This window comes from Balaenoptera ricei, chromosome 12 (genome assembly GCF_028023285.1).
Source record: "Balaenoptera ricei isolate mBalRic1 chromosome 12, mBalRic1.hap2, whole genome shotgun sequence".
NCBI classification, from domain to species: Eukaryota; Metazoa; Chordata; class Mammalia; order Artiodactyla; family Balaenopteridae; genus Balaenoptera; species Balaenoptera ricei.
In genome coordinates this window covers 54,533,964-54,550,030 of record NC_082650.1, presented here as the reverse complement: position 1 = coordinate 54,550,030, position 16,067 = coordinate 54,533,964, and the positions used below count along the sequence as shown (strand labels likewise).

Below are 16,067 nucleotides of genomic sequence, written 5' to 3'. Positions count from 1 at the left end.
CACCGAAAGCATAATCCATGAAAGAAATAACTGATAAGCCAAACTTCATTAAAATTAAAACCTTCTGTTCCACGAAAAGACACTGTCAAGAGAATGAAAAGACAAGCAAATATTTGATAAAGGACTGTTATCCAAAATATACAAAGAACTTTTAAAACTCAACAATAAGAAAATGAAGAACCCAATTAAAAAAATGGGCCAGAGATCTTAACAGATCTTAACCTCACCAAAGAAGAAATACGAATGGAAAATAAGCATGTGAAAAGATGCTCCTCAGCATATGTCATCAAGGAACTGCAAATTAAAACAATGAGATACCACTACACACCTCTTAGAATGGCCAAAACCCAGAACACTCAAAACACCAAATGCTGGCCAAGATGTGGAACAACAGGAACTCTCATTCATTGCTGGTGGGAATGCAAATGGTACAGCCACTTGGGAAGACAGTTTGGCAGTTTCTTACAAAACTAAACATACTGTTATGATACAGGAACTGTGCTCCTTGGTATTTACCCAAATGAGTTGAAAACTGACATCCACACAAAAAGCTGTACACGGATGTTAACGGCAGCTTTATTCATAATTGCCAAAACTTGGAAGCCACCAAGATGTCCTTCAGAGGTGAATGGATAAACAAACTATAGTACATCTAGACAATGGGATATTATTTAATGCTAAAATAATGTTTTTTAGTGTTTTTAGCAAGCCATAGAAACACATGGAAAAAACTTAAATGCACATTACTAAGTGAAAGAAGCCAATCTGAAAGGCTATATACTGTATGATTCCAACTACATGACATTCTGGAAAAGGCAAAGCTATAGAGATAGTAAAAAAGATCAGTGGTTGCCAGGGGCTGGCAGGGGAGGGAAGGATGTATAGGTGGAACACAGGATTATTAAGGCAGTGAAAACACTCTATGATACTACAATGGTAGATATATATTATTATATGTTTGCCCAAACCTACGGAATGTACAACACCATGAGTGAACTCTAATGTAAACTGTGGATTTGGGGTGATTATGATGTGTCCGTGCAGGCTCATCTACCGTACCCTCTGGTGGGGGTGCTGATAATGGGGGACGCTATGCATGTGTGAGGGGCAGAGGGTGTATGGGAAATCTTGGTACCTTATGCTCAGTTTTGCTGTGAACCTGAAACTGCTCTAAAAGATTAAATCTATTAAAAAAAAAAGAGAGAGTTAAGTATCAGTTGGGTATCACCCTGGAAATAATCACATATATTTGCTGATTTTGGAGGCTGATTTTCTTCAATGAAGAAAAAAAGGAAGATAATACCATAACATTTTAAAAAAAAGCTTTACTTGGTGATTTTCCATGGGTTTTCCAGGAACACTGGTAACAAGCACATAGCCAGCATTGCTTAGCCTCATTCATAAGTCCTTCCACCACACAACCTGAAAGGCTGTTGAGGTCTTCCGAACAAAAGGACAGCAAAATTACAGCTGGGAGAAGATGCTGGCTTTCTTAAATCAACCACAATTACTAATTATTACTATTTCTGCCAATGGAAATTAAGGCTAAATAATAATTTCCATGTTTTTCACAAGTTAACTTAATAACACTGTTCTCTAACAAGAAACGGCCAGTTATATACTTTTTTGGTCTCCTAGAACTTGGAAACAGCCAACATTTTCTAACTCAGCAGCACTCTTAATACAGGCAGCTAATTCAGTGTACAGAGCACAGAGGTCTTTCTTTAGCCAACATCCTTGAATAAAAAGCCTACTCTTAGCTCCTCTTGTAGTTCATTGGTGAACTAAGAAAAAGGTACTACAGTAATCTAATCAAAGGCAGCAAAAGCTATTGATAAATGCAGCTGAAAGAGATGAAAAGCATTATAGCCTTATTCCCAATTCAACTGGGGGGAAAAGAGAAAAGAAAGCCTATCTAAAGATGACAAAGATACAGCAATTCATGATAAGGGAACAGCATGTGCAGGAGAAAGCACTGGACTAGCCGTGCTTCCTGCCAGCTCTAGGCCCTGCAACAAGTAACTGAGACTCTGTACCCCAGCTCCAAATCTCTAGCAAAGGGAATGGTAACCCACCTGTAAAGATCAACCAAGACAACATGAAAATGCTGTACACCACATGGAAATATGGAGTAGCATAAAGAAGATGATGTCGACAGCTTGTACCAGCAAGGTACAAGCTACAGGGCCCTTCCTGCCTGGGAAGGTGACAGGTGACAGGTGAAGGGGAAAAGAAAGAGGGACCACTTGCACACAATAGGATCTTTGTGCAATTGAAGCGGAGAACAAAGGTGTGTCCTGGAAGTTAACAAGGACAAAAGTGTCAAGACGAGTGTGACCAACAGGTGACCTGTAACTTCCGAGCAGAGAAAGAGATGTGATTCCTGCAAAATTTTATCATCACTCAACATCATTAAATAAGTTGGTTTTGTTAAAAAAAATCCATCTTCTCCATGATCCCCTTGGGAGAAAGAATGCGTCTGCGTCTGTGAAGAATGGACAGCAATAAAAATGGCCCCAATTTTTCACAGTTCCCTGTATCTCTCTCCCAACCCCTTGAAAAGCAGTTGGTCCTGTGACTTGCTTTGGCCAAAAGAATGCAGTGAAGTGATGTTCCAATAGAAAGCCCAGGCATCAAAGAAGTCATGCCTTTCAGCTCTGCCCCTTGGAATCCTGCTGAGCTGCCATGTGAACAAGCCTGGATTGGCCTGCTAGAGAATGAGAGACCACATGGAGCAGAATTGACGCCCCAGACATGTGAAAAAGTCACACTAAGATCAGTCACCTGACCAGCAGGTCATCACAGATACATGATAGAATTCAGCTAAGCCCAGAAGAACTGCCTGGCCAACCTGCAGACTCACAGCGAAAATAAATGGTCGTTATTCTGAACCACAAAGTTTTGGCAGGACCTGTTACACAACTATGCTAACAGATACAACGTCCTTCGAGGAAACATGATTCTAGACCAAGCAACCTCTATGCAGGGTTTAGCTTCTTTCTTTAGTCATGTGAAGTCACGCTTCATTTCATGAAAAAGGTGCTTCATCTGAAGTCTCAACCTACCATCACTTTTCCCATCCTGTTGTGGGTATGCGTTGTAGAACATTCCCTTCCCATCGTGGGTCCAGGCCATACAGCTGAACTTGACTCTTTCGAGCACATCCGGAAGCTCTTTGGCACCATCGACTTTCATGAACTTGATCGTCACCCAATCTGAGCCACTGGCACTCAGACCATAGGCAAAATATTCACCATCTTCACTGAATGCATAGCCTAAGGGACACATGAGAAATTGTCAAATGGTGAACATGGGGACACAACTCCCAGCCTTGCCCACTGCCCACTGTGCTGCCTGGCAAAGCTCTCTGTCACACATGGAGGCAGAATATGGCAAAAGGAGGAGCACGCAATTGGTTGTGAGGAATTCTGGGGGCTCACCCAGGTCTCCCAGGAATTTGCCTTATGACCTTGGACAAGTTTCTTAACCTTTCCAGGCCTTATTTTCTTCATCTGTAAAATGAAGTTAATAGATTATATGACCACTAAGATGCTTCCATTTAAAACTTTTCTATAATTCAATAAGCAGTTCATTTAAAAGCAGAGCTCATCTAGGACTTTCAGCATATTTTATTTATACTTGGAAGGAGGGGGAAAAGGAGTAAGGAAACTGCTTTTAGAGTAATGACTGAATGTAACAGAACTAAACTGGAGCCATTACATAATTTTTGGAATGGACTCCAAACTACTTGAAATCCCTCTTTACAACCTCGTTTTCTGAGCATTGCTGGCACTCCAGGATTAATGTCCACACCATCCGACAACTAAAAGCCCAGGTAAATGAAGCCTGCCGGTTTGCAATAAAGACTCATGCAGTGCACATTCCAAAAGTGACTGTGAAAAAATAAGGAAAGCAACACCACTGATGGACTAACGCACTGTCCCCCATTCTTTGGGGCAATCACAGAATGTTCTAACCACTGTGGAATGTTTCTTGACAAATATTTATATGTTTCTATTAGCTTTATGATTATAAGGAATGTGTAGTGTTTGGTACCAGATACTGACACCAGAGATTTCCTCTTATGATGTCTGTTAAACTTCACTGGGGGTTAAAAATTATCCTAAGAAACCCAACTATTTTCACGGGTTTCCTACTATTTTACATGGAACTTCTACTAGTGAAAAATAAGGTTAAAATTTCATAAAACCTTCTTAATAATCACTTATAATTCCTATAAAGTATCCAGGCTCAAATGTATATAAACGCAGAAAAGAGTCAAGAATGTGATGAGGAGTAAATATTCACTTTTTACTCTATATAAATTATATATAATTTAAAAATTTTCAGGGAAAATGTAAATAAAACACTTTGACTTGAAATATATGTTTAAAAAATCATATACTATCAAAAGAATCTGAATGTCTACCTATACTGTGACTTCCCTATAATATCATTTTCAAAAAACTCGAAGACTGAGACCAAGTCCCATGTCTAATTTACCTTGTCATCCATCAGGGTCCATACATGATAAGCATTACATAAAAACGTTACTGGAATGAATTATCAAAGTGAGAGGTGAGACCCCGTTATAATGAAGTCCTCCGGATGAGTTGCAAGATAGACCTTGGTTAAAATGAAATAAACTTCTATTTAGGGTATATTACTGCACAGAATCAGTGTATTAAATTCACTCACAACTGGTCTTCATTTCCAAGATCAAATTCATGGAAGAATACTCACAATAAGCTGGCTGGCATCTTATTTCCAATACTGATTACTCTCAATACTAATGAGATTAAAGATCATCGTGTACATACACAGCCTATTGGGGGAGAGGAGGAGGGAAGCACTAAATGACTGAATGCCTTTATAAAAGGGTCTTCTCACACAGATCTGCTGGAACAGGCCTCTTTAATTCCTACCTAATCAGTTACAGGACTTCAGCATTCCAACTGCTCAATTCTGTAGGGCTGAACCTACACTTATGCTTTTTCTACAAAACACAAGATGCTACAGAGGAAATGCTGAGCCAATTTAACTAAAAACATCTAGAATACTAGCCAGAGATGATTCTCAGAGTGTACAATTTTTAAACCACAGAACCAGAGTGTAGACAACTTCCTTACCCTAGAAGTGGTGCTTACGGTACAAACCTGGGGTAATCTCATGGCCCGTAGAGGAGGTTATCTCGGGGGAAGTTATTTAGGCGACATACGGCAAGTGCATACATATTTTTGCATACAGCAAAACTTATTTATTCAGCTTTTAAACTTGCATCCTCAGGGGACAAGGTACCAAGTTGTCTAATTTCTACAAGACTGTGTTTTATACTTTTTATTCTAACATGCTAACAATTAACTAAATTTGAAAACATCACTTTTTCCCCTCAAGGAAGCAGATTTCATAAATATTCTTTCCTGTTTTATATTTATAGTTAAAACATTCTTTGTACAACTTAAATTTCTTACAGAAGAGAATTAATTTTTTTCCAAACATAGACAGGTCTCAGAGAAGCTACAGAAAGTGATGATGATACTTCAAGATCCCAGAAGCCCTAGAAGCTAATTTAGGTCCAGTGTGAACTATTCTCTAGTCCTGCTTCATGCCATCAGAAGGAGATGTGACTACCCATGTGTACTGAATTTACCGTGCATAAATCAGCTTTCCTGACACTGCGTGTGCGTCTGTTCTACAATACGGTCCACACTCTGTCTGGTCTTTCAGAGCTGCGAGCGAGGGCCCCGGGACTCCCGTGGGCCTGGCTGTGTAGCCCTCACCTCGGAGCGCCACCGTGCCGTCATCGGAGAGTATGTTGGGGTCAAGGAACACTCTGGCTTCACCCTCTAAGGAATCCTGTACATATAATACTCGTTGGTTCTGCAAACCTGTATTGTAAAAATAGAAATACCTGGGGGACAGAGATGGTCTTTATTCAGCTATGGAGTTTTCTATTTGTGGAGTAAAACCAAATACATACAAACAAATAGAAAAAGGAAAACAACATACAAAGGTACAACTGCAAACAGGCCGTGCCAGGGACATGGGAACTAGAGAGGAAAGTCCCACCGTCTCCCTGTAGCTAGAGTTTGTTCCCTGAATTGCTTTAGGAATTCAAATAATATATTGTAATTCTACACATTAGCTAAATAAAGCCTGCTTTATTTCCTAAAATGAAAACGGATATTCAAATAAAGCAGTAACTTTTTCTTTTCCATGGAGAAGACAGCAGATTTGCTAAAATGAAGTGCTGGTTCCCATCCCTAGCCAGGGTGCTAGGGTAGGGGGTGGGCAAACCTTTTCTGTAACGGGCAAGACTGCAAATTAATTAAGCTTTGTGCACCATACAGACTCTGATGCTACTACTCAATTCTGCAGTTGTTGTACAAAAGCAGCCCTGAATAACACACAAACAATGGGCATGGCTGTGTGCCATTTAAACTTTATTTACAAAACAGGGGGTAGATAGGGCTTGGCATGCAGATCATACTTTGCTGATCCCTATGAAAGTGAAGTCTAACAAACTCTAAAGTAAATTTGTGGTAGTGGTTCCAAAGAGAGTTAAAAAGCAAACAAGAGACTATGTTTTAAGTGGGTGTCAGAGGGCAAGGAACAAGAGAGGTGAATTAATGGGTGCTGCATCCTGGCCCATTTCCATTCCTGGATGGAAGAAATGCATATAATAAAGTCTTTTCAAGTAGTATAAGCTAAAGAGAATTAATTTCAGAGGCAAACAAATCTCCATTGCTGTCTATGAATCCTGCTATCTCACCAATTACTAGCCACAAGACAACAATCATTTCCTACAATCTAGATTTCGTCCTAGGACACATCTCTGCTAAATTTCTTAGTCCTTCTTTTAAGAATTGGTCAACAGACCAAAAAATATTATTCTCATATTCCAGCATAGAAATGAATTGATTTTATAATGAATTAAGTTTATAAACTGATAAGTTATTCAGAATTTGTACTGTAAAATTTAAGAACGTATTAGATCAGAAAAGTAAAAAGAAAATTAAATGAAAGCAACTTCACATACCTTTTCCCTTTCTTGAAGTGGCAGCTATACTTGGGATAGTCATACAATTCAGTCATTCTCTCTTTGTATAAACCTCTGATAGGACACTGCTCAAGAAATGGCACAGTAATCTTGTTCTGGGCCTCCACAAAAGCCTGGAGAGAAAATTTAAATGAACAAAGCAAGTCAGACATAAAATTTTCCATGGGGAGTGTTATCCATTAATATGTATCAGCAAGATTCAGCAATTTTACTCCTGGGAATATATCCTAAGGAAACAAAAACACTATGTCGAAGAGATATCTGCACCCCCATGCTCATAGCAGCATTATTTACAATAGTCACGACATGGAAACAACCTAAGTGTCCACTGATGGATGAATGAGTAAAGAAAAGGTGTGGAATATATATAGACAATCAAATATTATTCAGTCATTAAAAAAGTAGGAAATTCTGCCATTTGGGACAATATGGATGGACCTTGAGGACATTATGTTAAGTTGAATGGAGAAAGACGAATACTGTATGATCTCACTCATATGTGGATTCTTAAAATATAAAACAAAACAAAAGGGGGCTTCCCTGGTGGCACAGTGGTTGAGAATCTGCCTGCCAATGCAGGGGACACGGGTTCGAGCCCTGGTCTGGGAAGATCCCACATGCCGCGGCGCAACTAGGCCCGTGAGCCACAATTACTGAGCCTGCGCGTCTGGAGCCTGTGCTCCGCAACGAGAGGCTGCGATAGTGAGAGGCCCGCGCACCGCGATGAAGAGTGGCCCCCGCTTGCCCCAACTAGAGAAAGCCCTCGCACAGAAACGAAGACCCAACACAGCCAAAAATAAATAAATAAATAAATAAATAATTAAAAAAAAACAAAAACAAAAACAAAAGCCCCAAACTCATAGAAAAATCAGATCTGTGGTTACCAGAGGCAGGGGATAAAGGAAGTAGAACTGGATGAAGGTGGTCAAAAGACACAAACTTCCAGTTATACGATAAATAAGTACTAGAGATGTAATGCACAACATGATGACTACAATTAACACTGCTATATGATATATATGAAAGTTGTTAAAAGAGAAAAATCCTAAGAGTTCTAATCACAAGGAAAAAAATATTTGTTTTTCTTTCTTTTGATATCTGTAGGAGACGACGGATGTCAACTAAACTTGTCCTGGTAATCATTTCACGATACACGTAAGTCAAATCATTATGCTCTACACTTAAACTTACACGGTGCTGTACATCAATTATATCTCAATAAAACCGGGAAAAAAAAGATTTAAAAAATGTATCAGTGAAAGCATATTTTCCCTCCATAAATAACAATAACTAATAATTCCATGGCACTAAGTATGCACCAAGCAGGTATTAACTCATTTAGGACTCACAATCCTATAGAGAAGGTTCTGTTTTAGCCCAGCTTTCTGGATGCGGAGACTGAGTCTTAGAGTGGTCAAAAAGGTGCCGAACATCACGCAGCTGCAAAGTGGCAGAGCCGGCTCCTGAATCTACGCTCTAACCAAGCACAGTATCAGCTACTCAGATCACACACTGTCAAGAAACTACACTCACCCTGTGCAAGGCTCCAGGCCTCTTAGCAGCTGGTGAGCCCCAAACATCAGAGTTAAAGAAACCAAGTTAGAGATACCTAGGTACTATTTTTATTTATTTATTTTTTTTTCCTAGGTACTATTTTATCAACTTTTTTTTTTGGTCGCATTGGGTCTTCGTTGCTGCGCACGGGCTTTCTCTAGTTGCGGCGAGCGGGGGTTACTCTTCGTTGCAGTGCGCGGGCTTCTCATTGTGGTGGCTTCTCTTGTTGTGGAGCAGGAGCTCTAGGCGCGGGCTTCAGTAGTTGTGGCTCGCGGGCTCTAGAGCGCAGGCTCAGTAGTTGTGGCACACGGGCTTAGTTGCTCCACGGCAAGTGGGATCTTCCCGGACCAGGGCTCGAACCCGTGTCCCTGCGTTGGCAGGCGGATTCCTAACCACTGCACTGCCAGGGAAGTCCCATATCAATTCTGTTTTTGACAATCTTTCTAAGACCTACTACCTTTGTCAACTCCAGAGAACTTTGCTAAATGTTGAAACTAAAGAATATTTAAAACAAAACTGAAAAGTGAATTGAATAAGTATATCAACAATAATGGTTTATAAGATGAACAAGAGATGGCCTGCAGGCCATCAGGAGACCCTGGCAGCAAAAGCAGGGGAAGGAGCAGTTTTTACAACAGATCAGTTGTATCCAAGAGTAACCTATTTATAACTAAGCAGTTAGAAAGTTTATAATACTATAATAATACTATAAAAACTTGGCTTCATAATAATTCACATCTGGCTATTAGAAATGAAACAAGAATAAATGTATCAGCTCTAAATTCAATCGAAGGTTTAATCCGATGTTTATACAAAGGTTAAACCCTTTTGATAGGAGAAAACTTCAGGAAATTAACAACTTACTATATTTGGAATGGCAGGCAAAAATGCGTTATTATCAGAGTTCATCCAGATCTAAGCGCCGACCCCAGCTCCAAACGGTCTCTAAACGGTCTCTCCTGCACAAACCACTGACCCCACCCTGGAGAACCACAATTCTGTGCTGAGAGAAAGCTGTTCTAAAACTCGAAGTTTACAATGCACTTGAAAACAAGTGAGAAAGAGTGTGAGGTATGAGTACAATGATGAATAACAGCTTTGCAAGAGGATCAATTCAAGAGAAATAAAACTGTTATGGGTCACATTTCTTATTTCATTCAAACAGAAAATAAAATTGACTGAGTCCCACAGAAATACAACTCCAACTGCTTATCACGAGGGACTGGCAAACCTCGCCCTGGCCTGCTTTCCTATGGCACTCAAGCTTAGAATAGTTTTTATATTTTTAACTGTTGGGCAGGTGGGGGGGGGGGAGGGGCGGGCTGCAAACCCAGCAGTGACCTACGTGGTTCACATCTACAATACTTCCTGTGTGGCCCTTCACAGGAAAAGTTTGCTGACCCCACTCTATCTCACTAAAAAGTGTCAACAAGGAGATTAACTCTTGTTTTTTAGTTACAAAATCAATGCACAGCTGCGAAGCCACGCGGGGGCAGCGTTCTGGAGACTGCTAAGCGTGTGCAAGAGCATCACCTGATTTCATGGGCGAAGCAAACGCCAGGCCTCCTTTACAGACGTGGAAGGGGAGGCAGGTGGTACCGAAGGCACTCGGCCAGCGCCACACAGCGAGTGAGCGATACTGCTGAAGCGGAATCATGTTCTTCCAGTCACTGTAACAGTGACCGAGGCCGACTCCTTGCCTGATACTGGATGTGGAGACAAAGCAGACCCACTGGGGAGAAGGCAGGCAGCCTGGGCTTCCTCTGATCCCCTCCCGCTTGGGCTGGGCTCAGCAGGGCAGGCCCATCAGGGTGCTGGAGTGTCGACAAGGATTTAATATGAACCTAGCGTGCGTCAGTACCGATCCTGGCATGGTGGGTGGAGGGGTGAGAAATCCAAGACAAGATCCCTGCCATCGTGGAGCGAACATTCTACCGGGGAGAGACAAAACACAAGCCAGAGGGTTGCAGAGAACAGTTAGTCCTAAGGACACACGCAGGGTAGCCGTGGGGCGAAGCTGCTACTCAAAGTAGCATCCACGACGCGCGCTGCCCCTGAACCGCTACTGCCAGCCCACGGTGAGCACAGGGACTGGGAGGGGGCGCCACAGCAATGTGATGCTGCTGTGACACCTTCGTTACCTTTCACAAACATATAAAGCCCCCATGGAAATTTGAAAACCATCATTCACCACCAATCCTGGGCAACACTGGGATGGGAGTGTCCTTACTTCTAGCAGGATGCCCAGGGAGGCTCTTCTGAGGCTCTGAATTGAGATCTGATAGGCAAGAGGGAGCAGCTCTGTAAAGACGGGAAGAGCGTTCCAGGCCAAGGCAACTGCAGGTGCCGGGCCCTGGGCGGAGGAGCTTGGCAGGTGAGAAGAAGAGTAGGGAGGTCAGGGAGGCTGGGGATGAGTGAGAGAGACTGAGACCCAGGCAGGAGCTAGATCACGTGGGCCCTGGTGGGCAGATGTGAAGTTTCAATCTTCACTCCAAATGCAAACAAGCTATGACTGGGCGGGGAGACAGTTACATAGTCTGGTTCACCTTTTCAAAGGACTACTCTTGCTCTGGGTGGAAAACAGACTATAGGGGAGTAAAAGCAGAAACAGGGAAGCCGGTTAGGAAGCCCGGGCAGTGGTCCAGTGAGAGACAAGGCCAAGTGGAATGGCTGGTCTCTAAAGGAGCAGGAACGACCATTGTAACGGGAGTGGGACAGAGAAGATGGGCACAGCGCATGCTCACATCTAGATTTGATGGCTATTTCCCAGAAGGGCCTCACTGGAACATTCTAGCTACTTAGGGCTCCCATCCTGAGACCCCAGCAGACTGAGGGTCTTGGCTGGCCCCTTCCCCTTCCACTGGGGGTCCTCTGAGGAGGGAGCCCTGCAGACTTCGTTTCCCTAATCCTTCTGATTTGTGTTTGTACGAGGCTGCATCTAGGCCTTATACCCTGGCTCTTGGGAGGACCACGGCGGGTCCATCAGTCATAGATCCTCAGTTCATTTTCCCTGGAAAGGTGGAACTGCACCCTCCCATGGTTTCTCTATCTTGCTTTGCTTCTCAAGTACAGTTACCACTGCTGCAGCAGAACCCATCTCACACTAAAGCAGGCACACTGGCTTTTCTCATTTAAAATGTTCAGAAAACCATTAAGCCAGCCATAAGAATGCTACTAAATAACTAGGCTCATTATATACAATCTTGCTACCTCTCACCCACAAGTGTTAGTCAATTACTTTAACTAGAGCAATATTTAAAGACTGCACCCTTCCAACTCCAGTATCTAGATGCAAACAATGTTCAAGTTCTTAAAAGTCTAAGTTCTGTCATAATGTACATATTTATAATTTGGGCAAGTCCTTTTCATGAAGGCGGGGACAAATTTTCTGTAAAGGGGTTTTGTGAAATGCAGGGTTCCAAAGAATGCCAGTAATGCCTTCTTGGTCATTTATGGATTTAATAGCCTGGCTTCTGGGTCTGAAAATTAGAACAAATTTGGGGGAAAGGGAGAAGAGGTATAAGGATAAAGAAAAGACAAACTGGAGGAATTGCAGAATGGTAAAGAAGCCGGGTGAGGAGAATGAAATTCTCCTTGTCCCTCAGGAGTCTCAGCATCGAAAGTCACACTCCAGGATATTATTAAATCACTGAAACCTGAAAGCCCATGAAATGACACCAGCAGCTGAGCCTTTAAAGAGGATCACCAGTTTAGAGTTTAGAGCTATGGATGAGTCTGAAAATATTTTTCTAAGAACAGCTGCTCAAAGCTAAGAAATCCAATTCACATTTCATTTTGCCTTGACTATTAGAAACCTTCAAAGCGAAGTTTCAGTTATGCAACACGATTAAATCCGAGAGCTCTGCTGTGTAACACTGTGCCTGTAGTTAACGATGTCATACCGTACACATTAACGCGTTAAACACTGTTCAGAGGGCAGATCTCATGTTGAACGTTCTTACCATAATCTACAAAAAACAACCACAACAACAACAACAAAAAAACAAAGCTACCTGGCAAAGGGTGGCTCAGTTTGGGAGCTGGAGATGCCTTTACCTTCACTGTCTTCAGAAAGAATTTTTTTCAAGTTGTCCTCATATGTACTACGCTTTAATCCACAAAATATCTCAAGTCCTTTTACAAGCACAATTTTTACATATAGGAATAAAAAGGATGCATACAGCTACTCATTACATAGATATGTATTCAGAACATCATGACGGGCAACATAGGATTAAACAGATGAATCACATGGATAAAGATAAGAGCTACAGGAGAACAAATGAAGGGGAAACTACTTCTGGGATAGGGTGGCGTAGGCCTTGGGGAGTGGGGCAGGCAGGCAGTCCAATGCCCAGGAGGGACTTCCAGGTGGGAGACCCACTCCAGCATGGGTACCACCCAGGTGAAACCAGGGATGGTGCTATCTACAACCCACAAACTTGGAGGAGTTTCTGTTGCAAATTATATGTAGGTGTGCGTAAATATATTATTTATTTAAATATATAGATACACACACACACACACACATACAAAGACACGCACATATGAATGAGCTGGTTAAAGCAACTGGTTGGTGCCACAGCACGGCCTGGCAGAAAACCCCGATCGTAGTCATGTGTGAAGGGCTGAGAGCATCTCGGAGGCCAGAGGAGGAAGCACACCTGGACCCCCTCTCCCTGCTGGGAGTGTAGCAGAATTCGGAAACGACTCTCCAAAGTGCAGGGATATGCCCATAAATGAGAAGGCAAGAGGCAGCAAAGCTCACTCCGGAGGCTGCAGGAGGACCCAGGGCCAGGAGGGCTGGACGGTCACATGGAAAACCGGAGGCATGCCAAACAGAGAATGAGAGGTAGCTGCTCCAGGAGACAGCTTTAGAAACGGAGACTATGGAGGAATGGGGTGACGTACAAGACAGATTTAGGAACCTACACCCAAAAGAGAGAAGAGTGCCCCTTATTTTCCAGTGCGCTCCTAACTCTCAAACATTAGCAGTCCATCAGACGACAAAGAAAAGTTTGCTCGGGTCACGGTTGTAACTACCATGCCATTACCTCAACCCAGAGAGGGGCCTTTCTCTTCCTGGTCCCACAAACCCCTACAAACCCCAAGGACGAGCCACGTCAAATCCAACAGGCGAGAGCCCAAAACCCATGGGGCTTGTCTTTTAACATTAAAAGCCCAGAGTGGGTCCCTCTCTTCTCTCTGGGACCATCTGCTCTCAGGTCAGGAAAGCTCCCACTGAGCTTCCCGCTGCATGTGGGTAATAGACGAGGTGGGGCCTTCCAGAAGCCCTGCCAGGCAGGCCTCTTTCCACCTTCTCTGCCTGTCCCCCTGAAGGCAAATCAACTTGTTCCCTCACTGGGCTAGTTACTGTCAATCAAGGGGGAAGGAAACAGAAAGTCTCATTTCGACCTTAGATTCATTCAAGCCTTGTTCTCAAATCTCGCCATTACCAGGGAGCCCATTCAACGTTGGAACACTAACCCTTTTTGGCTCCGTTCTTCGGTGTACACAGTACTGACCAGAAGCCTGGCAAGGACAGAGGTGATCTGCACATCAAATCCAAACCTAACTAAAAATCCAACCAGGAAGAAGTTAAACACGTACAAATCCTCTCTTGAATAATTCTTGTATCAATGAGGCAATCCAAACTATAACAAGAATATTTGAAAAAAAAGAAAAACAAAAACATTAAGAATTAAAGTTCTTAATGCAGATCAAAACTACAATGAGGTATCACCTCACACCGGTCAGAATGGCCATCATCAAAAAATCTACAAACAATAAATGCTGGAGAGGATGTGGAGAAAAGGGAACCCTCTTGCACTGTTGGTGGGAACGTAAATTGATACAGCCACTATGGAGAACAGTATGGAGGTTCCTTAAAAACTAAAAATACGACCCAGCGATCCCACTACTGGGCATATACCCTGAGAAAACCATAATTCAAAAAGAGTCATGTACCACAATGTTCATTGCAGCACTATTTACAATAGCCAGGACACGGAAGCAACCTAAGTGTCCATCAACAGACGACTGGATAAAGAAGATGTGGCACATATATACAATGGAATATTACTCAGCCATAAAAGGAAACGAAACTGAGTTATTTGTAGTGAGGTGGATGGACCTAGAGTCTGTCATACACAGTGAAGTAAGTCAGAAAGAGAAAAACAAATACTGTATGTTAACACATACATATGGAATCTAAAAAAAAAGTGGTTCTGAAGAACCTAGGGGCAGGACAGGAATAAAGATGCAGATGTAGAGAATGGACTTGAGGACACGGGGTGGGGAGAAGGGTAAGCTGGGACGAAGTGAGAGAGTGGCATGGACATATATACACTACCAAATGTAAAACAGATAGCTGGTGGGAAGCAGCCGCATAGCACAGGGAGATCAGCTTGGTGCTTTGTGACCATCTAGAGGGGTGGGATAGGGAGGGTGGGAAGGAGATGCGAGAGGGAGGAGATATGGGGATATATGTATATGTATAGCTGATTCACTTTGTTATACTGCAGAAACTAACACACCATTGTAAAGCAACTATACTCCAATAAAGATGTTAAAAAAAAAAAAAGAATTAAAGTCCTTAGAACGTGGTAAAAACACTACGAGTTGACATCTGTTTCGTTTCGGTACCTTTAGGAAGCCCCCGTTATAGACTGGGGGTGGGGTGGCTGAGGTGTGACCTCGGCTAGCCATCAGAGTCCCCCTCCCCGAGATGCAGGGATTGATCCAGAGCCGGGCAGGACATCCGTGCAGGATGAGGCTCGAGGCTGATCTAAGGGCTTGTTTCATGACTCCCACGCACATCGGGGCAGCTGACCTGATCTAGTAGTCCACAGTACGGATTCAGGAGCGTACCTGGAACAGGCTCGGGGGACGGTGTTGGTGCCTGAGTGTGCCATGTGCTGAAGGACAGCGCCCACACTGTGATTGACGAGGTACATCTGGCCCAGGGGAGGTGCTCTGCACCCAAATAAAAAGGCTGGGCCTGGAAAATGAGTTACAACTTCAGGAAGTTTGGGGTTTACCCTCTCTCTTGATCAGATTTTATTATTTCCGGGTGCCGGCAGCTTACATTAAATGTCATAGATAATGTTCGTGATAGCATGTTCTAACTATGCTAACTCCTTTCTACATTCTTCACATAAGTAAAACCCTGTTCATTTTCATAAGCAGAGTCTTTCATCAATTCTTCTCTACATGTAACAGTCAGTAAAGTAGCTATGAACCCAGGCTAAGTAACCAGAATCCTTTTTCAGGGACTGAGGTGAACACTGGAAGGAGAAGTTATCTTATGAGATCTGGGGTTGTCAGGACTGTGTAAAACCTGAAGGGGCAAGGCCCATCTTTCCCTACCATGTGGGAGAGGCTGCTAGAAAGCAAAACAATCAGAGAAAAGCAGATGACCTAAGAGACAAAGAGAGACAGGTTTCCAGAAATA

At 42.8% G+C, this 16,067-nt stretch overlaps 1 protein-coding gene across 1 annotated transcript in view; it reads right to left on the bottom strand.

Annotated features, from left to right (window-relative positions):
* The window catches only part of PREP (prolyl endopeptidase), a 137,621-nt gene that overhangs the window by 104,210 nt on the left and 17,344 nt on the right, over positions 1-16,067 (bottom strand). Inside the window, exons 3-5 of the mRNA XM_059941502.1 lie at positions 7,040-7,173; positions 5,781-5,911; positions 3,066-3,275 (exon numbers count right to left, since the gene is read on the bottom strand). Of these exons, the coding sequence (XP_059797485.1) occupies positions 3,066-3,275; positions 5,781-5,911; positions 7,040-7,173 (475 nt within the window). The remainder of the gene's footprint in view (positions 1-3,065; positions 3,276-5,780; positions 5,912-7,039; positions 7,174-16,067) is intronic.